We start from the raw sequence: 24381 nt of genomic DNA, 5'->3' as shown, positions 1-24381 counted from the left end.
AGGATATATAAATGTTTCGACCCCCCCGAACTGTTGTTTTTTACCTCTTTTGTGGGTGGGGGGTCCCAGTCATGATTAGGGGGGTCTGAGTCCCCCAATCACCCCCTAATTCAAACCATGGTTCAGTAACTAACAGTATGCACCATTCAAAAAGAACAACGTGTGGCTAATCACTGACCTTAACAGTGTATAGTTTACAGATTCACAAGTACCCTTGAATTATAGCAAATACAATCTGTCAGTGAATTGCCATATAAACCTCTTTTTTCACGTAAAGGAAAATATTGCTCATACCTACAAGTCATAATATTCGATATACCACGCTCTTTTTGACCCATAAAGTTCATTACCTCTGAGGTGGCACTGCAGTTGGTCTACACTGTACATGCTGATGTTTCCTATGTACAGCAGGCAACTAAAATGTTCAATTACACAAGTCAAAAAATGTATACTGTGCTACCAACAATTAACAATCGACTAACTGTGCTTAAATGTGAATGTATTAATTCATTGTTTAATCAAAGCTCTGTAAATTACAGTCATGTACAATCAGTACAGTCAGTCCAATCTTGCAAAAAAAAAAAAAAAAAGAAGGGTACGATTTTAATGAAATGCTGGGTGGATTCTGAGTACTATAGTGTGAAAGCAATTCATATGATGATATTATGTACCAGCCTGCGTTCTTAGGCAGCATCATCGGACAGCCCCCTGGAGGGCTGTGCTTTACCCATAGGCATTTTTGTGCTTCTCAGGATGATTGAGGAGGGCAGTAAAAGCAGCAAGTCCATTGTGGAGAAGAGGCAGCTGTTCATGGAGATGAGTGAGTATAGATTTGGGTTAAAAAATGAGCCAAGAATTTGCGTGGGGTGTTGTGCACAGGCCTTTGGTGCCTCCTTGTTTAATCTAACAGAATGCTGAAATTAGCATAAAAGAAATTAAGATAATATTGACAAACTTTTGGAATTAATGAATGGAGAAGGAAAAATGGTACTTCATCCTTTAATTTTCTTTGATTTTATTGAATATATCTGGGGGAAAAAGAAATCTGTGATATATACTCATCAGCTCCCCTTAGTGTTTATGGGGATCTTTCCAGCTAAATGCTATGTTGTCCTGAGAATGTCATTGTAGGCCTACTTTACTTTGTATCGTGCTTTGTTATGCATCACTGTAGTCAGAGAGAACTAATATATTGCACTCTCCCCAGGAGCCCAAAACTTTGATGTTATTCGACTCTCAACTTACCGAACGGCTTGCAAGCTACGGTTTGTTCAAAAAAGATGCAACCGTGAGTATTGTTGTCCTATAAACTGTAGTTTCCTGCAGCACTAATATCCCTTAAGTAATTTCCTTTCTTGTGTTCTTTCTTGTGTGAAATGTATGGCTTTATCTTCATGTTATACCATTTCATGACGACGTAGACTGAATCTAGTAAAACTTGAACACCCTTCACGATACAACAAAATCAAATGATTTTGATATTTGAGATTTTCAAAGTATCCAACAGTCTGTTCCCCAGTCTACATGTAAATAGATCAATAATTAAATTGGTCATATCGGAAGGTGTTTTGAAATCCTCAGGATTTCTTTTCATTTTTCTGTTTCCAGTTCACCTGGTAGATGTGTGGAACATGATCGAGGCATTCCGGGACAACGGACTTAGCACGCTCGACCACAGCGCAGAGATTAACGTATCACGCCTGGAGACCATCCTCTCCTCCATCTTTTACCAGCTGAATAAACGGCTGCCCACTACGCACCAGATCAGCGTGGAACAGTCCATAGGCCTGCTGCTCAACTTCATGGTGGCCACTTATGATAGGTGTGTGAGTCATGACGATACATTGTATTATGGGAGGCTCAACTCTCTGTCAAAGTGAACTGAAGATTACTTCATAAACTTGAACGTTGTACTTTGAAAATAATAAGAGGTTTCTAGCTTAATTTCACTTTTGATTCAGCTGAAATTGAATTGATCTGGAGCATGTTTGGCCACACACTTGATTAAGATACATGCTATGTTTATAGCATATCAGTGTGTGATCAGAGCCATGAAAAAGCTTATAAAATACAATAGGATATCATGTCATTTAATTCACTTATAGTTCATTTCTCTGTGTGTGTGAACTATGGATGTTTAATTAATGCTCTCTTGGAGCAAGCAACGACATTTTTATCTTACATTTCTCACAAAGTGCAGCATTTTGCTCTTAAGGAGTGAGAGTTATAAAGTGATGTTTCTTCTGCGGTGTTCCTTGGCTTGATGTTTTGCCATGTACAGCACTTTCTATACGATAAGAATTCAAGGCCACTTCTCAGAATGTTGTATTATGCCAAATTCACACAGAGAAAGAGACATGCTCTGTAAGATTGCATTTTGATAATTAAATAATAATTTCCTGTAGCTGTTTCCTGCTGCCTCGTTCAAAGGAAATGCCTTTGCACCTTTTAGTTTTTAGAAATAAATTCAGTATAGGTTCACAGGAGTTTTCCTTTGTATCCACCTCAGACAAACTAATCTGTATTCAAAAGCAGTGCTGAATTCCTGCGCCCTCTCAATGGATTCCCATTCAACAGTCTCTTGTTTAGATGTACATTCCCCATACTTGCATGAGAACTAAGCCTAAACCTTCTGTGCAGTGATCTCCCTTTATCACGGAAAGGAATAGAAAATTAGATTTTAACTCAGCATGGTGTAAAATGAAATGTCATGATAGACTGGCAGTAGTGGTGTTTTACCATCTTTAAGAAGTGTGTCCTCTATGTTTGCTCCAGTGAGGGCCATGGTAAACTCACCGTTTTCTCCATGAAGTCTATGTTGGCAACCATGTGTGGTGGGAAAATAGTGGACAAATTGCGTTGTGAGTATCGTGATCACATACCATCTTTAAGTAACATAGGCCTTGTGCAACCCTGGGCTCTCTTGTTTTGTTTTAAGTAGATTACAGCTCCCTCTTGTGTTTTCCAAGTTAAATGAAACAAAGTTGAAACCAAGCACCAAATCTTAAACAATTGATTTGCATGAACTACAGTAACTATCAGGGGAGCTCATTACCTTAATCTTGAATAATCAGGTAAAAATAAATGAGATGATGTTCTGAATTGCTAATTCATGACCTGCAAGACATTTTTCATCTGTAGTTGCATCTTTTTAACAGAAGAGGGTACCATTTCACCTTAAATCACATTGAAATAATACTCTATTGCCACTCCTTCCTTCAATGGAAGAATCTCCTTTAACACACTTCAACCGTGTCTCCTAGACTAAAGCTCATATGTTACTGCTTATGAATCGTCAAGAAAGAGATTTACTATTTACTTTTTAATTGTCAGAGTATCTATAACTAAAGCAAACTTTTAAATTCTTCTGGCCTTTAGTAAAATGTTAATAGTGAATTGCAAATCTGTGTACAGGAGTAATGAATGTTGTCTTCACCTACATAATCTGTTTCACAGATATATTCTCTCAGATATCCGACTCCGGCGGTGTGATGGTCTTCGCTAAGTTTGACCAGTTTCTGAGAGAAGTGTTAAAGCTTCCTACAGCCGTTTTTGAAGGCCCTTCATTTGGCTATACTGAACACTCAGTGAGAACATGCTTTCCGCAACAGGTAAAGCACTAATCCCTGGAAAAATAGAAAAGAGAGGCATAAATTAGAGCAGCTTCCTTCAGTCTGGGTGTGGTTTGTTTTCCTCAGAGAGGATTTTATGGCATTTGTTTTTGTCTGTTTTTGCCAGAAGAAGATCTTGTTGAATACGTTTTTGGATGTGATGATGGCAGATCCACCTCCACAGTGCCTCGTCTGGTTGCCTCTCATGCACAGACTCGCTAATGTAGAGAATGGTAAGTGTTTTGAGTTTGTTATTTTACATGCTTCCAGGATATCCTGAATGTTTCAAGGTATGTGAACAGCTCAGTTAAACAGGAACAGTCATTAGGACCAATTCAGCTCTGACAATAAACAAAGGCTTGAGTATTGACAGCTTTATAATAACATTGTGGTACAACTAATTGACATCAGTGCCTTTAAACTCTTCAAGTCTTCCATCCCGTGGAATGTTCATACTGCCGAAGTGAAAGTATGATGGGTTTTCGGTACCGGTGCCAGCAGTGTCATGGCTACCAGCTTTGTCAGAGCTGTTTTTGGCGCGGTCACGCCAGTGGTCCCCACAGCAACCAGCACCAGATGAAGGAGCACTCTTCCTGGGTAAGTGTCTGTCAGAGGTTAGGCATTATTTCTCAGATCAGGGTTAGAGTCAGCTCTGAATGAATTTGAAGAACTGAAGGTTAATTCCAGTGCAGTTCTTGGAACTGTAATTGAATTGGTCTTGAGAATGCAGAATTAGAATCAGAATTAGAATTACATTGAAATTACAAGAAACAGAGCTCAGCTCAGTGAAATTCCATGAAGTTTTTCAACAAAGATGCAAACTAATTAATTCATATGAGATATTTTTGTATATTATGCTTTCTATAATATCAAATGAAATATCTTGAAAATGACTCTTGTATAAATAGGCTTTAACATATTGAAATAAATATGTTATTTCATGGCCTAATATTAAATTTATCTTCAGTAGTAGATCTTTGAAACCTTTATTGAAATATATTTCAGCAGCATTTGTCTAAATAACCAGAAGATAGCCAGAATGTGTTCTGAGTGTGGGTTTTGCATTCAGTCCACATTTTCTTCAATGCTTTTTCCAGTTAAACTCAAACTGACTTTGATTTAATCAGTTTGTTAATGAAGTGGCTCCTACCCTATGTCATATGTAGGGTCTATATGTAACTAAATACCACTTCAGAGTATGTGTGTACATGGTGCAGTTACTCTGTTACATTAAGGATGACTTTAGGCTTCTTTAAGGTTGCATTTTTAATTCTCTGCTTTTAATCTCCTTGTTCAGTCGTGATGCTTTAAATGAAAGCTCAGGAAATTATTTGTGGTGATTTGTAAATCCAATTCCAAAAGATTCTTTTTTTAATTTTCTGACTCCCATGATGGGGATGATTATTTTCAATCAAAGAACGTTGAAGTAGGTCAGGTTGATTTAATATTTGACTCAATGACAGGATTTCGCTCAACTGTCAAAAGAAGGTATTTGAGGAGGGATTGACAATCCCATGCTGATTATTCCTGAAGGCATCTGTATCCAAACCACTGAAACAGCCCTTCTTCACCTTAATAAATCTGACTGACAATGTACACACTCACCATTAGATCAAAGGTGGAAGTTGCATGTTTCAGGGTGTGTCTGTAGTCCCTTTTTGTGTGTGTGTGTGTGTGTGTGACTTCCCCCTCACAGAAGTCTCCAGCGAAGAAGCTGAGCCATGCCATCAGTAAATCCTTGGGCTGCGTCCCAATAGGAGAACCTCCACACCCTTTGTTCCCAGAGGCAGCTGAGAGGCCGCAGGACTTGGCACACACAACGTAAGTTCTCTTGGTCAGCGCTTGATCAAATCGCTTGTTTATCCGATTCCCTGTTTAATAAGCATGTGGAACATTTCAAGCTCATGAATGAACATACCTGACATAATGGACATTGTATCCTCCATATTTAGAGGGGGCTTCATATTAAAGAGTGCCCCTTGTCGAGTTATTGAAGTTGAATGAGATATGCCAAAAAGTCAACGCATGAAACACCTAAACACACAACAGGTTTCTTAAGCATTAAAACATATATTTTAGTTAGATATATACCACATCAATAATCCGGTAAATGTATGCCAACCGATTAAGCGTCCTGAATGATAGTCTTTAACTGACACACCATCACATCATAACTCGTATCAAATGTTACTCATGCACAGGAGTACGGTGATGTCCATTTACATGACTACTGCAATTTGTCATCAGACAACAACATTTATTAAGTATAGGATCTGATCCTGACATCACTTATTGCACTCTGATATTTCTAAGCACTATTTTCTTAAAATTAAAAATGTCTTACTCCTAGTGTCAATGAAATGAGAGCTCTACACTCTCCACTTTTATTGTGAACTCACCATTTGGTGTGAGCGGTTTATGATGCTCTCTCTCAAACTTTACAGTCTCATTGGCTGTCTTAAGTTGATATAAATAGACTTAGCATGAGGTGAATAACCCAACTGTAGAGCAAGATTAAAAGGACCATGTATAGCCTGCATTGCATACATGAAGTGAGTGCACACAGACTCACCAGATAACTTTATGAAGTAGAATGTATTGTATAGTTGAGTAGCATTTAACACAAATCCCTGGCCTATGCTTTTTAAGATGTTGACTTGTCGACCACATTCTGTTGGAGCTGGAGAGTTAGGTTTTGTCACTATTCAGTTTGACATTGGTGAAGAATGTGGTTTTGGTAAATTAAGTTTGATTACACCTGTGTTTTACTTTGAGGCTACTTTTGAGGTTGTTGATAGAGCTATAATAGTCAGTTCTGCCCATGTACTTAATTTGTAGTATCAGAGTTTCATCTGAACATTTCCAGTGCCTTCTGGCTGGGGTTCAGCACCCCTATAACATTCATAGTTTCAAGTTTTGTTCTAACATTCCTACAATTTGGTCCATGTCTCATTCAAGCATATGAACAATGTTATTTTACAATGATCCTACAAACAAGCATTTTTCAAGATTTTTTTCTTTTTCATTGGAATGGATGAAGTAATATAGTTAATATCAAAACAAAGTTCAATGCGCTTTTAATAAAGCTACTGTGTACTCAGTTCGCTACTATGTACACCACAACTGTCTATGCTGTTGCACATGCAGTTGCACATGCACTTTAAAATTGTTTCGCTCAGGACTGTACATCCACTGCACATTCTTATATTCCTATACTCTTATATCTTTATATTTTTATATTTCTACATTTCTTTCCTCTACCTATTTATTGCACATGTACATATTCATTCCTTTTTTATATATCTCCTTATATTACCTTTATGTTTACCTTTTATTGTTGTTTTATTATTATCTACCTACTACATTTTGCAAGTTGAGCTGGCCCAGAGCCCAAGAATTTCATTACTGATAATGATGTCCACATTGTTATCTAGTAAATGACAATAAAACTTGAAACTTGAAACTTGAAACTAAAGCTTTCAAAGATCTACAACTGAAGGTTATAGTGAAAATAATTAAACAGGAAACTGTAGAGAATCAAAGTGTAATAAGTAACATATCCTTCAGTTGAATCTTGTAATGGTAAAGAGTATCTGTTTTAATAATTTTAGAAAGAGGATGTGTTTTGTCAGCCTTTCCCTACTATAATTCAGGAAATTGTAATTTTGGTATCTTATACTGCATCTAGTTTAAATGTGGTGTCCAACCATCCCACTGTTTCTGTACCAGTGAGGGCAGAAGCCATACTGAATAATGTAGCAGATGGAAGCAGATAAAAAAAACCTGATGGGCCAAGTATGTCTTCTTGGGGGACAGTATGACACCATCCCTTTGAATAATTAGAGGATTTACACAAACTGGTATGTTGATGGAATTCATCTTTTCTGTTAGGTCTATTCAAACACAGAAAATGACGATTGAAATAGCACGTAGATCAGAGAGTCTAGGCTGTTAAGTACACTTGTCACCAAAGAAGAGAACCAAGTCCTTCAATACTTCACTGAGGAATAGTTTAAAGCTTGATTGAATTATCTCATTGACAAAACAGACATGAGTTTGCAAATCTTGTCCCTTAAAAGTCTGAAATTTGGATTTTGGCAAGATGACACTATGCAAGAAGTTTATTTCATCACAGGTGCAGATGCAAACAAGAAAAGCAGTTTAAAAGGCTGATGATAGATAAAAATAAACATGCTATGTCTGCAAATTTTTGGTTGAGTTCCATAACCTAAGCATTGTCCTATATACTATACAAAGTGTTATACAACCTTACCTGGTCGGTGAATGTGAAGAAAGTTGTAACTATATTCAGTGAGTCAATATAGCCAAGATACTGCTCTATTCCTGTCATTTGTCTCTCACTTTTTATTTCACGAGAGAGAGAGAGAGAGAGAGAGAGAGAGAGAGAGAGAGCACGCGCTTATTGATCACAGAATGTAGCACAGGAGAAAAATGTAGTCGGAAAATGCGAAGCAGAAAGATATTGTGTGTAAAAAAAATACAGACACAGTTTCCTATTTCACTACATAATAAATAACAGGATTGAAATCAATCTTGTATGGCTGTAATGGAGGTTGTTGTTCACGGGAGCTGGACTTCCACTCTGAGTAGTTCTATTCACTGACTCAAGAGAGAAGAACTTTATTAAGACCATAAAGTCTTGGAGCATCTGTATGCTTTATTGCAGAGAACAATGTGATATGTTCAAAGTTTGTTTTGCAGAAAGTACATATGAATAAGAAAATTATGTTCTTAATAAGCCATGTAAGCAATATACAGCAATATGATCAAATGTATTTATGAACTGTCTAATATTTCGGACCAAGATACGGCATTTATATTTCAAACTATATGATTGTAGAGATTTAGCTGCAGGAGAGATCTCCAAGAGCTTGAATTAATTGAAATATCATTATTGCATTTCCTCGCTTGTGGTGAACAGACAGGAAATAAGCGTGGGTGTGTTTTATGGTGTATTTACTGTGAAGTTCAATAGTTATTGCTTAGTTGCAAATTCACTTCTGTGTAGGGGAGGAAAAAAATGGAAATGAGATGTTATCTACAGCATTTGAGCTGCCCTATTTAACATATCTGTGGGCTTTTAGTCTTTTTAAATTGCAAAGCCATATAAACAAGCCTGAAATTTTTTATGTTTATTTATAGGCAGCAGAATCCAGTGCGGAGTTGTTACCACAATAAATACATGACCTTAAACCAATTTAAGCCTGTCACCTTCACTACCACGATGGTCCATGTTCTTTCATGCTCTTGAACAAGATAAAGAACATTTCATGTGAGTTTGAGCCATCACCCATTGTGAAGGCTCTTGGCTGGGTATAGATAGTGGTAGATAAAGAGTCAGAGTTAATTCTCTGGCTCTCCGATCTTTTTTCTCCATATCTCTCTCTCTCTCTCTCTCTCTCTCTCTCTCTCTCTCACACACACACACACACTCTCTCTGTCTCTCTCTCTCTGTCTCTTGCATGGCCTGGGTTGGATTTATACAGAGACTAGTGGAGCTCTAAACAGAATGGCAGCTGCTGGCACTGGGAGCTCGTCCCTGTGGCTTGCTGCTCCATATGCCAGCTGGGCAATGCAGGCTCTTAACATCGGATGTTTTTTCTCAAAGACACCGTCTTCAGCTTTCTCCCTCTACAATCAGACATACAGAGCCTCTGTCAAAAGATAATATTTTGGCATAACAATAACAATGGTAAGAACGAGTCCCCTGTGGAGATATGAATAGTTTTCAGGATGTGTGTTTTAGAAGAAAATAAAACAAAATGTAAAAAAAAAAAGAAAAGAAAAGAAATGCTGCTGAGGAACTGATTAATGTAACAGTTGGAATTTTCTGTGTGCTATTTGTCTGAAGATCAGAAATCATTTCTTTGTCGTAATGAATATAAGAACATCAAATTTTCTCAATGTTTCTAAGAATGTGTATCTGGTCTATGGATAAAGTACCCCCCCCCCCCCCCCATACATCTGTTGTGGCTGAAGGGCACAGTTGTAAAATTTGTTCCCTCAAATGCTCATCCTCTTTTTTTCTCTTTGGACTGTAATTGCAGGCAGCTGAAAAAAGAAATCATTTTGAAAAATGCTCTGAATTGTTTGTTTCACAAAGAGTTACATCCACTCTCAAAAATGTTTGCCATTTTTCTTTTGAAAAAGTCTAATAAATTGTATCATTATTGTAAGGGAAATGTGCAGAGTTATTAGATAATGAGGAAGACAGTAAGTAAGAGATTTTGATTAAGCTTTATCTACATACAGACAAGTCAGGGTTGGATGCTGGAGACCAATTCAAAGTATGAAAAGAAGAAGATTTCACTAGATACAGATGAGAGAGAAGGATGGAGTGTGGAGCATGGTTGGAACAATGATAGATGAATGCCAATTGGTTCTGTGAAGTATAAAAGTAACAGCAGCTCATTCTGTTAGAATGACATTTCTAAACATAGGCTGAGCTTTCTGAAGTTAACGGACACAATTCGATCTGGTATTGGCTGTGTGCGTGTATAAGTTCCAAGTCCCTGGATTTGTGCATCAGCTCCTTTGAAAAATTACACTCCAAAATGCCATTGGTTTTTCCAGCCCTTCGCTTGCCCTTTGTCTGATGGCCTGAGTTAGAACAACCAGCAGCTAAGCCTTGTTTTAAGCATTGCTCAGAATGGCGTTAATAGACACCCGCCACGTGCCCTTTGCCGTTAGAACGAACGCGAACGCATGCCTCTGGGTTTTGCCGCCATTCTCTTCAGCATGTCGAGGTCATGGACACATTCTGATACAGTCTGACAAAGGCCATGGCTCGGTCCTCAAGCCCTCTCTCCACACCGAAGCAACTGACAAAATATTCTACAGCAGTTCATATTTCTATGTACTGATTACTTGAGTAAAATTATCTGGGTTAATATGAAAATAGCAATAATAATCTGGTTGCATATCATGTTGTTTTTGCAGCTGAAAGTGTCTAATGCTGTAGAAAGCATCAGTTTAATACGTGATATGGAGAGGAGAGGACCATTTTTAACATGCAACGCTGAGATGGTACATGTAATTTTGAGCTGATGCAGTTTTCGTATTTCATATTTTATTCCCAGCAGCATTTAGCCTTCTCACATTGAAACAAAACCATCTCCCTGAATGTAATTTGAACATATATCCTTTTCATTCTGAAAAGTATGCTTTGGGTTACAGTCCTTCCCTTCCCTCCAAACAGTGAGGCCTGTAGTCCCGAAGCCAGTGACCCCAAGATAGCATTCATCTGGATAATTTCCCTATGATCCCCTGTCAGACAGTCCATCCAGGGTTCATCTGAGTGATAATGGCAGAATCAGGGTAGAACTCAACTCGGATAAAAATCATACATCAAACAGTCAGGGAGGTCTCGCCAGGCAAACTGTTTCTCTCACATTGGGGTTGAGTGGAGCTTCTTTGATGGACTTCTGACATGCTGTCTGCCTGTGATTTGACAGTCGATAGTAAATGTGGGCAATCTCTGTCTCTCTGAGATTTCTTAGGCAATCTTTTTCTCACAGATTTAAGAAAGATGTGACAGATGTAGTTTCTTTGGGACTCGCTTAAGAGGAGCTCAGGCCAGACTCACGGTGTTTATTTATAATTCAAAGCAAAACGTAAGAGATCCGAGCTTAAGTTCTTCAACTAATTCTTGAACCCTTTAGAAAATATGATACCATGGCAACAATATATTCTATTTCAGAGACTTTGAGGGGCTAGCACTGTAAATTAAACCCTAGTCCTTCACATAACAAACTAATACTACAGTTGTGAAATGAAAGACTCAGACTTCTCGACCATTCAAGGAATACTTTCTGCCTCAGACTGGTAGAGAAATAAAGAATATGGACTGCCCAAAAGACTTGCATCATGCTTTCTGTCTGCTGTAATATCAACTTTAAAGGGGTTTTGTCTGGTCCCTGAATTCACTTCTTGCTTGTTCCTGTTGTGAGTTTGAAAATCTGCAGTGTTATTCAAAGTAAGCAGGGGTGCTATGATGAATGCCCCAGGTTATGTGACTGTTGTATTTTAATGTACGAGCACCAGACGACTCAGAGACATGCATAAACAGAAACCCTGCAGGGCCCTGTGTTTGTCATTTTTATTTTGAACGGGATGTTAGGGACCCTATATTTCTCCTTGGCTGCGATGCAGCTCACATTATTATAATTATCTGTGAAAAGAATGGGATGGAGTGAGCAGAGCAAGGGAAAAAAAAACTGATGTGACCTCATAAAAATCAAGGAGCATAATTTTGCTTTTCCCTTTGCTGAGGGCAGTGCATCTGAATGGAAATATTATCATTCAGGGCACGCTCATTGTGTGAAGTTTAATGGTGGCAGTGTTGAGACTTTGAAGATCCAGCTAATCAAAATATACAGTAAAGGACTCATTCTAATTTGACCTCCTTGACTCTTGAAAATGGATTGAAATAAAGATTCATATGCTGCTACAGAGAGACTAAAACCCATCTTGACAGACAGATGGAGGCTCAGAGAGATAGCATGACATGCTTTTGCAGCGGAATTGCTCTTTTGAAGCTTTGGCATTGATCCCATCATTTCATCTCATGACTTTTTGGCTGCTGGTGGTAGACACTGATTGTAATGAAAAATGGCACATCCATAGACTCATCCATACAGAGCACATAGAGGCAAGTTTCATTTGCCTGAAAATCCTCCAGATTTCCCCCCAAGTCTCTTTGTCATAAATCAGAGCATGCAATCCCCAGTGGCACCTTTCCCCTCACAATGTCTTTTCTCCTCTGGAAGAGGTTGTCGCTCCCACGTGATACGAGTAGTGTGTCTGATGTAGAGGAAGCTTTTTGATTTCAGAATTACGTGAAATTATAAGTAATTGAGTCCAAGCCAAAATATGAGTAATTAGGAACAAAAAATACAAAAAAAAGAAAATAATGAGAGAAGTAATCTGCGCTTATTGTGTGTGCGTGCATGTGTGTGTGTGTGTGTGTGTGTGTGTGCAGATTGTGTTCACATGTGAGTATGTGCATCAGACAGAAAGCAGAGAGAGAGAAAGAGAAATAGAGACAGATAAGGCATAGAGTGAGAAATGGAGAGAGAGAGAGAGAGAGAGAGAGAGAGAGAGTGAGAGAGAGAGAGAGAGAGAGAGAGATGGCTATGATCGTCATGCAGTCACGTGACTCTCAGGTTTCCTTGGAGACAGCAGCAGTGTTGTGCATTGAGATGCTCTTTCAGTTGAGCAGAGAGCAGGACAGGCATCTGGCCAGAGCAGCTCCTGGATGTGTTTCTCTGCTTTGCACACAGGTGCTCTTCACACAAAGGACGGTGAGTGAGCGTTTATGAGACAATATTTATGGGGTCAGCGTAACTACCTGTCTGTAAACGTGTATGATGTTCTCTCGTCACAACCAAATAGAAGTTATTTGTACTGAGAGATTCATTTTGCCTTTGTGTGAGTGTTGAAGCATGTGAGTGTATCGTCTCCGTAACGTCTCCGTACTCTATCAGGTGAAACAGAGTAAATGACTTGTGTAGAAACTGATGATCCTTCTTTATCTTCCTCAATCATTGCAATAAGCTCTGTTTCATGCTTCACTTTGCATGTTGTTGTTTCAATGCTGGGGTTATGCGAGTGGAAATGTCTGTGTAATGCTAATACACTGACCCTCTCTGAGTGACAGTGAGATGTGTGTGTGTGCGTGTGTGTGTGTGTGTGTGTGTGTGTCACAGTGGATAACTAATGACGTTCTCTTGAGAAATATGTCCACATGGAGAGAGGGAGCCAGGCGTTTTCTGATTGTCCTTTGCAAAGGGAATGTGATCAGGACTGTTTCCGTTAAGGCTGGTAGGAGACTGAGAAGGGCTATGTAAACCCTGAGATTATCCATCATAATGGAGTGATTTATTGGCAGTCTGGGTGTGGTGTGCTGGTTGAATCACAGCAGATAAAAGCATCATGGGGAGCACTCAGAATAACATTGCCACTTGTACAGGAACTGTACGCAGTGCATATACAGTTTGATTTGCATGTATTTATAAATATAGATATTGAGAGTGGGCAAAAGATAGGATAGGAAAGGGAGAGAGAGAGAGAGAGAGAGAGAGAGAGAGAAAGAGAGAGAGAGAGAGAGAGAGAGAGAGAGAGAAAGAAGAGTGGACAGTTCACTTTGAGCTTGACAACACTCTCATTGCAAGTATTGGATAATGGCTTGAGCTCTTGAGCTATGGAAATGTTTAGATGTTTAGTTGTGTGTGATGAGATGGAGGACAGGGAGAGAGAGAGAGAGAGAGAGAGAGAAAGACAAAGAGAAAGAGAGAGAGAGAGAGAGACAGAGAGAGAGAAGTAAAGAGTGAGAGAAAGAGATGGGATGGTCCTCGTTGAGCCCCGGTGTGCGACAGGATTGGAGAATGCAGGTCCAGATGGAGCCTATGGCACTGTTTACTCACACAAATTACCTTCTGCAATGTCACCTCGCTTCTAGCCTTCCCAAGCTCCAGGTTTAATTAGAATTCCTCTGAACCTCTTTGTCTTTCTTGTTAACTTAATTAGGTCTGGGAAAATAGCATTGAATTAAAATGTCACTGTATGTTAGCAATATTATGGGGAAGAAGTCTGAAGTATTCTTGAATAATATAACATATAATACTTTATAGGACACAGTTTGTGACAGTATCTTCAGATTTCATCTGTTGGAACTTCAGCCTTTTTAAAACAAAAACACAACAACAAAAAAACCTGAGCGGATACATATCTGTCATGAGTGGAGATATAGGGACTCTTTTTTTTCTGGAGCTATGCTTGACTCCCAATTCTGTAATTTTGCAGTCAGCTGAAGCCAGTGCCCAACAACATGAATGATACCATTCTAATGTCATCTGGGGTACCCACACCTGCCAAAAGGTAAGCAGTCCACAGAGAAATCCCCATCAGCATGCTATGTCTGTAAGATCCTCTGTGTGGAAGCCTGTTAGATAAATGTATGCTTGTAAGATGAATGGGGATTGAAGATTTTTAAAAAAAAAATTCCCAGACTCATATCTTCCCGTCTTGTGCATCGCTACAGGAATCAGAGTATATGTTTTCCTCTCTCAGGGAGATGAGCAAACGCACTGAAGGGAGAAATTACACTACGCTCTTGGCAAATTCTTGGTACACTTAGAGCTGGCGAGCTCTGGCTGATTCAGTAGAAAGAATGTGTCGGAACCGGAGCCTTGTAAACAAAGAGTTGGCCAAGTCACACTTAGTCTTAAAAAATTCTCCTCTTTCCTGCCCTGGATGAGATGACATTAGTCCCCTGGATTAGGTTATTAATGCTGCAATGTACAGAATAATAAAACTTTAATGTTATGCTTTCAAAAACAAACTGTAAGATTTATAACTGGGGGGGGGGGGGACGGGGGGACGTGCAAAGTATTCTATCCTTTATTCCATTACATTTCACTATCCTCTGGGTGCAGGAGTTAAATTCCCTATCAGGTGGAAATTCAATTTTCATTCTTATGTAGTGCCAATATCTATTTTTTTTTCTGGAGAAAACACATGAGACGCCTGCACTGCTTGAGTTTTCCAATTCCACTCAATTGCGTGCGGTTGTGTCGGCACGAAATTGAAGGGCAACAGAAAAATCTACTGTCAGTGTCTTAGCAATGCTAACATCTTGTATCTCAGAGATGTGACATGCATCTGACACATGGCCGATTTGATTGGATGACATGTGACGTGTTCACAGAACGAGACCGATCATATGCATAAGAAGTCTAAATTTAGCTTCTCCGAGGCAATTTCTCTTCTCTGAGGCGGTATGATCGGACAAGTAAATACATCATCCAACATGAGATCCCTCACTATAAAGATCAGAGTGGAGCTAAAAGAAGCTGACTGGACTACTCGACCTCAGGCAATAAGTGATGCTGTGCATTTAGATCAGACCAGTAGTTGAGAAACTGCACATGGCATCGCGGAGCTTCGCTCGGTTCTCGAGAGAAATGTAACACTTTTAAAACCTCTTTCCTGACATTATTCAGTATGACTCATGGTTTGTTTTGGTAAGTAAAGCGTCAAATGCGGCTCGTGTTTTTGCCAGAGGCATGGATATGTGTGTATATTTTTAAAAATTCAATTAAAAAAACATTTCTAACAGTTGTGCCAAGAATGTACGTCTCCATTTGAAGATTAATGCTGATTTTTGGGACATGATAGGGGCTCTGCTCTGCTCCCTTATTGAATCGATTCAAGGGGTAGATGTGCAGTTTTATTGATCGAGTCTGCAATTTGATTGGCCACTCTTCCTGCAATGGAGGGATCATAGCGCACACGCTGTTGCATACCATTAGGTTTATAGATAGGTTTGTTGACTCTTAAACTTCAAGTTTGTCCTTTTTTTTTTTTTGAAAACTGTCATTCATAATCATCATTGTCATTGTAGTTTAAAGTCTTTCGAACACCAATGTGTCCTTTGAGGGTGTCATTTTTCTATTATGTCAAGTCCTGTCCTGTTCATTTCATTGCAATTATGTGGCCTATGGTGTCTGACAAAGGCAAGAAACACAGAGAGATTTGAAACTGCACTACACTGCTGACCATGCAAGCTCTCTCTTGCTTTTTCTCTTCCCCCTTCTCTCTCTCTCTGTCTACAGTCAGTTCCACATAATCATTTACCAGTTTGGGCTTTCAAGGGCAAACAGCATCGAGTAGAATTTACTGTGTGTAGGTCATGCTGAGCCATAGAGTCAGAGAATAAATTTCGTTTGCTGTTTGAGCTAGATGACTTTTTAATTTGGCATTAAGTGAGTATTGACCAAATGTCACTGGATATGAAATCATAGACTCCACTGCACGGCAACAGTGCACATTAATACAAAAAAGTGTAAATACATTATACAGCCCCTAAATTTAAAAAATACCTTTCTTACCAGGACTGTCCTGAATTACTGTATTTACAGCACAAATACAACATCCTATTATATGGCTCCATTTCTGGATTGACATATCCTGCTCGGTTAATGCCCCTTAGGACAGAGTCATTTGTGTTGCATTTTGATGGATGGATGACTTGACCTTCTGTGTCATGCTGTCATTAGCTCTTGTTGATAGGAACAACAGCGTCCTTCCCCCGCGCTGAGGGTAACTGGAGGATTTCTCCTCACCCTGAGAAGAGCATTGAAAATTATAAGCCTTATCAACCTTTAGAAGCCCGCTGGCTCTAAGTATAGCTCTCTCAGTAAATCACCTCCCAGAGAGAGAGTTAGGGAGAGAGAGAGAGAGAGAAAGAAAGAAAGAGAGAGAGAGAGCGCAACTGATGACCTGACAAGGTCACTGACCCAGTATGACTGACACTTCAAAGATTTCATTTGAAAAGTTAGTGTCTGGCTTAGCCTGCTTGGTTGTTAGTGCTGTAGCACAGAATGCCATGAAGTAGTTTTTTTTTCCCCCTTTTCCTCGCCCAGTTTTGGTGTTTGCTTGTTGAATGTGGTGTGTGTCTGAATGTCGGATGAGGTCAGATGACTTAGTCAGTGTCCAGCGGAGGGGCTGGCAGAAGTCGTGTTTTAGGAGAATTGGTCAAAATGCATTTAGCAACCCTGCTTTGGCTAGCAAAGCACAGACAGCCACGTCACTCCTGGTTGCAGACAACTAAATGAGGACAGACAGCATATGTTCCGTCATCTGCTCCCACCATATGTCCAGGCCTCAAATGTAAAGGCTGAGTCATGCACTTTCCTACAGCACGTACACATGTAACGAGGAATCATAAAGTTTGACACGGCATGTCAGCTGTAATGAATGTGATGCTTTTCCTCTCGGCCTTTGAAACGTGGAAGGCTGTTTGTGAATGTGAATCTGGGGAGTAAAATGTACTTACAGCTGATCATGAGAAGGTGCTCATGGCGTATGAAGTCCCCTGGTCCTATGTTTTCATTTGTGTTTTTGTGTAACCCACTTAAAGACAAACTTTAAGATAATCGATGAACACAAAATGAAATACAATTAAAAATACATCGGTGTTAAATAAAAATAGTAGATAAAAACACATTTGAGTAATTATTTTTATACACTCTCTCTGACCCCCCCCCTTCTCTCCCTCTCTCCCTGTCTCCCTCTCTTCCTCTCGTTTCCAGTACACTGGAGAGTCCTAGCAGACTGGATGAGGAGCATCGCCTCATTGCTCGATATGCGGCTCGTTTGGCTGCTGAGGCCAGCAACTCCACTGTGAGTCTCCATCGGTGCTTCCTAAACTCCGCCCTGCATTTTAAACAACTCTCCAGCTTAACCTGCGTCAGCCATGTACTCCTGTGTCTGCATGTGTTGTAATTTTACAAGACCCGAACAAAAGTAACCCTATATGAATTGCATTAGTCGTTGTAAAACTCTAATTTGTTTGGCTGTTGTTTGTAAAGGCCCCCTGTGTAGATACAGTCATTAAAGTCTGCCAAGCTTCTTTACTGACTTCATTAACACCGCTTCAGTCTCCCCCCCCCCGTCTGCTGTTTGGTCATGAATTGTTTTGAAGTGTTTAAATTTACTTACTCTGTGTTCAACAGTGTCATATTGTCAGTTTTATTTTTGTGTAATGCTTTTGTCTTTCAGCAATGCCCTCCAGCCGACCTGAGCTTCAACTTTGATGCAAATAAGCAGCAGAGACAACTCATAGCAGAGCTTGAGAATAAAAATAGGTATGTTTATCAACATTTTTGATGTCTATAGTTCATTCCCCTTTAGCATGTGTTAGCATGAGGTAAAGTCAAATAGCTTGTGAGATTCTTTTGAAGTCACCATAGTTGTGGCATAAGAATTTTTTACCTTTTTAACACTGTGTAGAATGAGACCCATTTCACAACTGAAGTAAAAATGTAGGTTTGTTTGGTTTGTCACACATACACTTGCCGCCCATATGAGCTAGTTTTATCACCCCTGTGTATTCATCAGTTAGTCAGACAGAGAGTGTGAAGCCTTGATCCATCTGGAGTTTATTTAATACTGATCGTGCTGTGAAGTCAGACTTACCACATGACATTCAGCTGTAGTACTCTCGCATTTATTTTTGAAATTGCCATGTGAATGAGATGTGTGGTAAATGTGAAATATGATGGTAACATAGCACAGACATTTTTGTAATTTGACTCTCTGTGCTTAAATAATACTTTCCAACTTCATCTCTAAGTCCTTATTTTGACTCCTACAAATTCCCTGCCCTGCTCAGTGCTGTTGTAAACTTCTGTAAAATAATCTGCGGGTAACTAATTATAAATTTATATTTATAAATCAAGAAAGATTGTAATAAATGAATCCAAATAACTTATTGTTGTCGCATTAAATTATTCATAAGTATACAAGTTTTAGAAGCACAAATTCTTTTTTAAAATGTATTCTTGATCATAAAATTACTCTGAGACCTTGAAACATGATTTGATACGCACTTGTTTCATTTATTTCGCATTCATAAGTGTACTTCTCAAAAAAAAGATAGTTGTTCTGTGATGATCTAACTGTGACTGTTTCAGTAAAGACTGCGCAGTACTGCTTGAGAGACACTGGGCATGTGTGATCAGTGCCAAAAGAAACAAAACTAAAGTTATAATGTATCGCTCCTTCATACACTTGTGAGGAAACCACAAGAGCGGCTTTGTGATGTTTCATTAGGGAAATCCTTCAGGAGATTCAGCGTTTGCGTCTGGAACATGAGCAGGCGTCTCAGCCCACCCCAGAGAAGGCGCAACAAAACCCCACCCTCCTGGCAGAGCTCCGACTGCTCAGGTCAGCCACATCCATCTCCAGCTCCACCCCACCTATGTACTCTCACTCGACTAGCATACCACCATCTTTATGAGAGTAACTACAACTATCAGCAGAGGAATTTACTAAGCCATAACGTACTTCTCTCATATTTCCTTTTAAAGTCCATTAGCAATAAGTTAACTAAATAAAATGCCGCAATTTTCAGCCAAGCAAAACGTCCTGAGCATAGATTCTCATTTAGAAGCTCACTATATAAACAGGAAATTGAAATTGAACTTGTACCCTCACATCCACTTCTTTGTCCCCAGTGATGACATATTTAGCTGACGAAAAACATGTAGTTCAATTAACATTTTGGTAGCCAACCAGGGAGAACCTTCCAGAAAAGATATCATCGTCGGCAGATCCCGGCAGGAGCAGCTGCTTCCCATTCCATGCCACAGAGGCAGTTAGTGGAAGAGTGTTCATTCGGACAAAGAGTAATATCCGGTCCCAGTGGTTACGTTTCAACTCAGTGAAGTGGAGTACAGCTCAGTCGGCACCAGGGGGCGTGGAGGTGCCAGATGACTATCTCCTCATTCGTCAATGAAAGACTAGAGCGCTGCGGACGGAATCAGACGAGTAGAGCCTGTGATTTTAAATGTCTAGAATTAATCTGGACAGATTTCAGAGGGACAAACACCTTTGTCAGGAATATTTAGAGGCATATCATCCAATTCCAAAACAACTCTTAGGTCTTATCTCCAAACGCTCTCCTACATATCTGAAGGAGCCTTAGTGAATGGGCTAAACAAAAGAGGAAGAGCTTTATTAATACTTTTCTTTTACTTTTTTTGAAGAGCTATATTTTTAGAAATGTATTAGCTGGGTCTGTCTACAGGAGAGGCTGGTTTACAAGACAGTGTACAGGCTTACATTTTCAGTAGAGTGTGATGTGTGTCTCTAGAGAGTTTGGGCTGATTTGCTTGTATAGTGGCATGTTCAGTAAAGGGTAGCCTGTCACTGTCATCAAGAAGAAGTGATCTGACAGGCACAGTTAGGACAAGCTGCATTTTCAGTAGCATATGAGCCGTGACTGTTGACAGTTTGGGCTAACTGGATTTTTTTTTTTTTTTTTCATTAGGACAGGCACAGGAAGGATGAACTGAATTTTCAGGAGTGTATGAGCTGTGACTGTTGATAGTTTGTGCTAACTGGATTTTTTTGTTCATTTGGACAGGCACAGGAAGTATGAACTGAATTTTCAGTAGTGTATGAGCCGTGACTGTTGACAGTTTGGGCCAACTGGATTTTTTTTGTTCATTTGGACAGGCACAGGAAGGATGAACTTGAACGGCGCATGTCAGCTCTGCAGGAGAGTAGAAGGGAGCTGATGGTGCAGTTGGAGGGCCTCATGAGGCTGCTCAAGGTATGAGACATGCTATGTCTGACTGTTTTACTGTAGCCCTTCTCTCTTTCTCTGTCTCTCTCTCTCTCTCTCTCTCTCTCTCTCACACACACACACACACACACACTCACACACCACAGTTACTGCCCATTTGTTTAGCTGCTGATGTGCTTTCAAGTCTTTTTAGACGAGAAGTGGTAAGACAGACCAAAAGGTATTTACATGAAACACACCAAAATAGTCACTCACTCACTCACTCACTCACTCACTCACTCACTCACTCACTCACTCACTCACTTGCTCATTCACAAACTCAAAATGTTCGTTTTCTTGCCCTTGTTTTTTGAATTTGTTTTTGTTGTACATTTACACGTTTCTATTTCTCTAACTCTCTAACTCTCTGATCTCTCTCTTTCTCTCATCTCTCCCTCTCTGTCCTTTCCCTTCGGTTGACGGCAGGATGAGGAGCAAAAGCAGGCTGTAAGTCTTTTTCTGTTAAATATTCAGCAGAATGAGAATCACAGACTTTCACTGAAATCCTATAAAAAATGAGGGGGGGGGCATGCATAGCTGCCTGGCACCATAGTTAATGCATACTGCAACACAGTTTAGGATTAAGATGTTGGCTGAATGAACTATAAACACTTCATATCTGACATGTTCCCAAAAGGGAACACAGTCCCTTAGGCTCCATAAAGAACACTGCACGGGATTCAGAAAAGAACTCCCATAACACGTGACTATATTAAAGGAGCTCACATTGAATGTAAAGGTATAGATTACAACCGGACTGAAAGAAAGTCTCACATATGCAGCACCAGATAAACCAAATATTAATTGTCTTTGGATACATACAAAATTACAGTGAAATAAAAGGACAGACTCTTGAAAGAAACACATTTGCCACAATAGACCAAATCAGTGTCCCCTTTTGTGCAAAGGAAGAGAGGGGTCCTATTTTCGAAGAACGGCTAAAGTAGAAACCCAAACGTATCTTTTTCGTGGGCACTGCAGCATGTGAGATTGTAAATCCCATTCTAAGGCTAAAGTCCTCCAGATTTGTCTCTGTGACCCTGGGAGCGACAGCGAGCTGTGCACTTCCCTGCCAAATATCAGAGACCTGTGCCTTTCATCTGAGCTAACCACCTTGCGTCTAATGTGACTCCAGTCTGGCCAGCCATCTGCTGCCTGGCACCGTGCCACCCCCTCTGGGCCCTGCACCAATCTCTGGGACACAGTGCCCCTTTCTTGGGCGCTCTCTCTCCCTATCTTTGTCTCTTTTTTCCCCTTAATGACACGTACACAATTTTTTCTTAGGTTTTAACTCTGATAGTATGCACAGTCGTATAGAATGCATGAGTTTGGGATTGTGATTTTGCTTTGCTGGTGGGTTTTTTTTTTTTCATCTTTTGGGGGTGGGAGGGGGGGGGGTGGGCAGGGATGTTGTGTTTGTCACAGTATGTGTTGCTATGGTGTTGCTGTTGTGAGTGAGTGGAGGTGTACTGATGCCTTTGCTGGTTCGCCCCTCGCCCTCCCCAGGCCCAGACAGGCAGTTCGCCACACTCTTCACCCAGTCACAGCTCCAGCGGCACCATGCCCATGCCCATACGATCCACCTCAGCTGGCTCCACCCCTACACACACACCCCAGGACTGCCTAGCTGGAGTGGGTGATGATGTGCTTGATGCCTTCTCTCAGGGTGAGAAAACAGACGCACAGTCATATTCACACGAGCAAACAGTCAAGATAAACAAACAATCACACACACATGCACGCACACACACACACACACACACACACATTCACAAATCATTCATGGTAATAGCAGTCATGAATGAGGTACTAGCATAAGTTGCCTTGTGTTTGCTGAAATGAAGCTTGTCATTCCAGGTGTACCTAGAAATCTGCGTAATGATTTGCTGGTGGCTGCAGACTCGATCACAAACACCATGTCATCACTTGTGAAAGAACTCCACTCAGGTACATTTAGATAAGGTGACACATACCTTCGCTTTAAAGACACACTCCACCAAAAATGAAGTCTTTCTTTTTTTTTTTTTTTTTTTTGCACACATGTCTTCTGTAACAAATTGTCTGCCTCTGAAAATTGTTCTTCTCTTCAAAATGACTGTGAGGGATGGTTTCCTTTGTTCTCGGTGGTAATGAAAAAACTCTGAAATCTTGTAGTGGATGATGGTTTGGAGGAAGAGGAGGAGAATATGCGGAACGGAAGGAACAAGGGTGAGTCAGTATTACCTTATCCTCCCTCTCCTTTTCTTCTGTGTCCTCTTCCTCTTCTTCCTCTTCCTGATCATCATTATCATCACTTTCTTGATTGTTGTGATCATCCATGATATTTTAAATCACACAGAATGTATTATAGGGCAGAATAATACAGCCGTTCTCTTATGTATTCACTTATAATGTCCTCGAATTACTGATAGATGAGTCCTCTGACAGTCAGAAGGATTTTTGTGGTGTCTTAGAAGGGCTAGAGCATTTTTAATGGGAGAGTTCATTTAAGGAAGGATTACCCATAATATTTCCGTAATTGGACTGATTAATAATAAAAGAAAAACATGAGTGAGTCATAGAGTGCCTGCCAGTTTCAGTATTACTAAGCACTGTTCTCTGTATGTTTTCTAGCTGAGACAGAATAAAAAAAAAATATAAACGGAATCTTTAATGTAAGTATAAATTAGAATATTCATACATATTTAAGAACACCCTTCATGCACTACATTTTTTTCTCTCTCAGATAGCAGCCAATATATGTCGATTATGGCGGGAAAACAAAATACATTCTAGTCTCAAATTTTTCCACTTTAAAGAAAAGTCACAACCTCTAATCTTAATTTGTGTTTATGCTCAGTCTCGACACAGAGGCATCATGGGAAAAGGAGCTCCACCCCTTCATTCTAGACATCTGGATATGACTGGGAAGAACCAGCAACAGAAATAACATCCCTGGCATTAGCGCTTAGAGTAATGCATGCTATATCAGAACAGGATTTCACTATGTGAAATGAAACTTTTCATCACACCTTGCAGAGAGCAAGATGTATCTATTAGGGAGTATATAAGTATGTATAAATATATAGCTCTATATATGTTTGTGTGTATAAAACTGTTGTAATTATTCAATTATTTTATTCATGACTTGCAAAGTAATGAACTGTGCTTTTTTTTTTCCCTCACACATCTTATTGTTTATGGACTCTCAAATAATCACACTGTGCTTGCCCATGAAATTGGGAATATAATGCTAATAATGAGTTTTGGTCTAATTTTTTGGAGCTGTTCCTGATCTGATGACATTTTTTTTTTATGGTTAGTGTGGCTAGGATTCATATTTTTTGCATGGAGTAGCACTCCTGGCTTGGTGTAGGTGGCTTGTTGACATGCATGTGGGTTTATAACTGATTGCTATTCTGATTGAGTGCTATAATGTCATATAGTTTTCTCATTCTGTTACTGACACCCATTCCCTTCAGCTGCTGCTAGACTCACTGTGCCACTCGACTGAACACAAGAAGGCTGTCAAGTCAGGGGTGTCATGCTGATTTAGCTGGGTATTTATGCTCTCTCTCTCTCTTTTTTTTTTTCGGGGATTCCTATTTGGTTGTGCAGCTCAGTTAATTATTGTGGTTG

The 24381-nt window shown here is 39.8% G+C and overlaps 1 protein-coding gene across 3 annotated transcripts; it reads left to right on the top strand.

The window, feature by feature from the left end:
• Positions 1 to 741: 741 nt before the first annotated feature.
• dtnbb (dystrobrevin, beta b) lies at positions 742 to 23652 on the top strand. 3 transcript variants are annotated; one of them, XM_030785878.1, is made up of 19 exons: positions 754 to 820; positions 1208 to 1288; positions 1609 to 1822; positions 2776 to 2861; positions 3457 to 3611; positions 3739 to 3844; positions 4042 to 4208; positions 5308 to 5432; positions 14436 to 14510; positions 17334 to 17336; positions 17726 to 17816; positions 18195 to 18280; positions 19248 to 19361; positions 20655 to 20751; positions 21190 to 21207; positions 22270 to 22429; positions 22621 to 22710; positions 22918 to 22971; positions 23603 to 23652. In XM_030785878.1, the coding sequence occupies exons 1-19, from the start codon at positions 754 to 756 to the stop codon at positions 23650 to 23652; spliced, it is 1839 nt and encodes a 612-aa protein (XP_030641738.1). The 3 variants fall into 3 exon arrangements, with proteins under 3 accessions (XP_030641740.1, XP_030641738.1, XP_030641739.1); XM_030785880.1 differs by lacking the exon at positions 17334 to 17336 and having other exon boundaries at positions 742 to 820; positions 21190 to 21210; XM_030785879.1 differs by lacking the exon at positions 17334 to 17336.
• The last annotated feature ends 729 nt before the right edge of the window (positions 23653 to 24381 follow it).

The sequence above is a fragment of the Chanos chanos genome, chromosome 10, assembly GCF_902362185.1.
Source record: "Chanos chanos chromosome 10, fChaCha1.1, whole genome shotgun sequence".
NCBI classification, from domain to species: Eukaryota; Metazoa; Chordata; class Actinopteri; order Gonorynchiformes; family Chanidae; genus Chanos; species Chanos chanos.
The sequence above is the reverse complement of the archived record's forward strand: the minus strand, read 5'-3'. Positions and strand labels throughout refer to the sequence as shown.

Bases quoted from the DNA above. Each gene is read 5' to 3' on its own strand.
- dtnbb (XM_030785880.1), top strand. From the start codon at position 754: ATGATTGAGGAGGGCAGTAAAAGCAGCAAGTCCATTGTGGAGAAGAGG. The intron at 1,823-2,775 runs GTGTGTGAGTCA...TGTTTGCTCCAG, and splicing joins ATGGTGGCCACTTATGATAG to TGAGGGCCATGGTAAACTCA. The intron at 3,845-4,041 runs GTAAGTGTTTTG...AAACTCTTCAAG, and splicing joins ACTCGCTAATGTAGAGAATG to TCTTCCATCCCGTGGAATGT.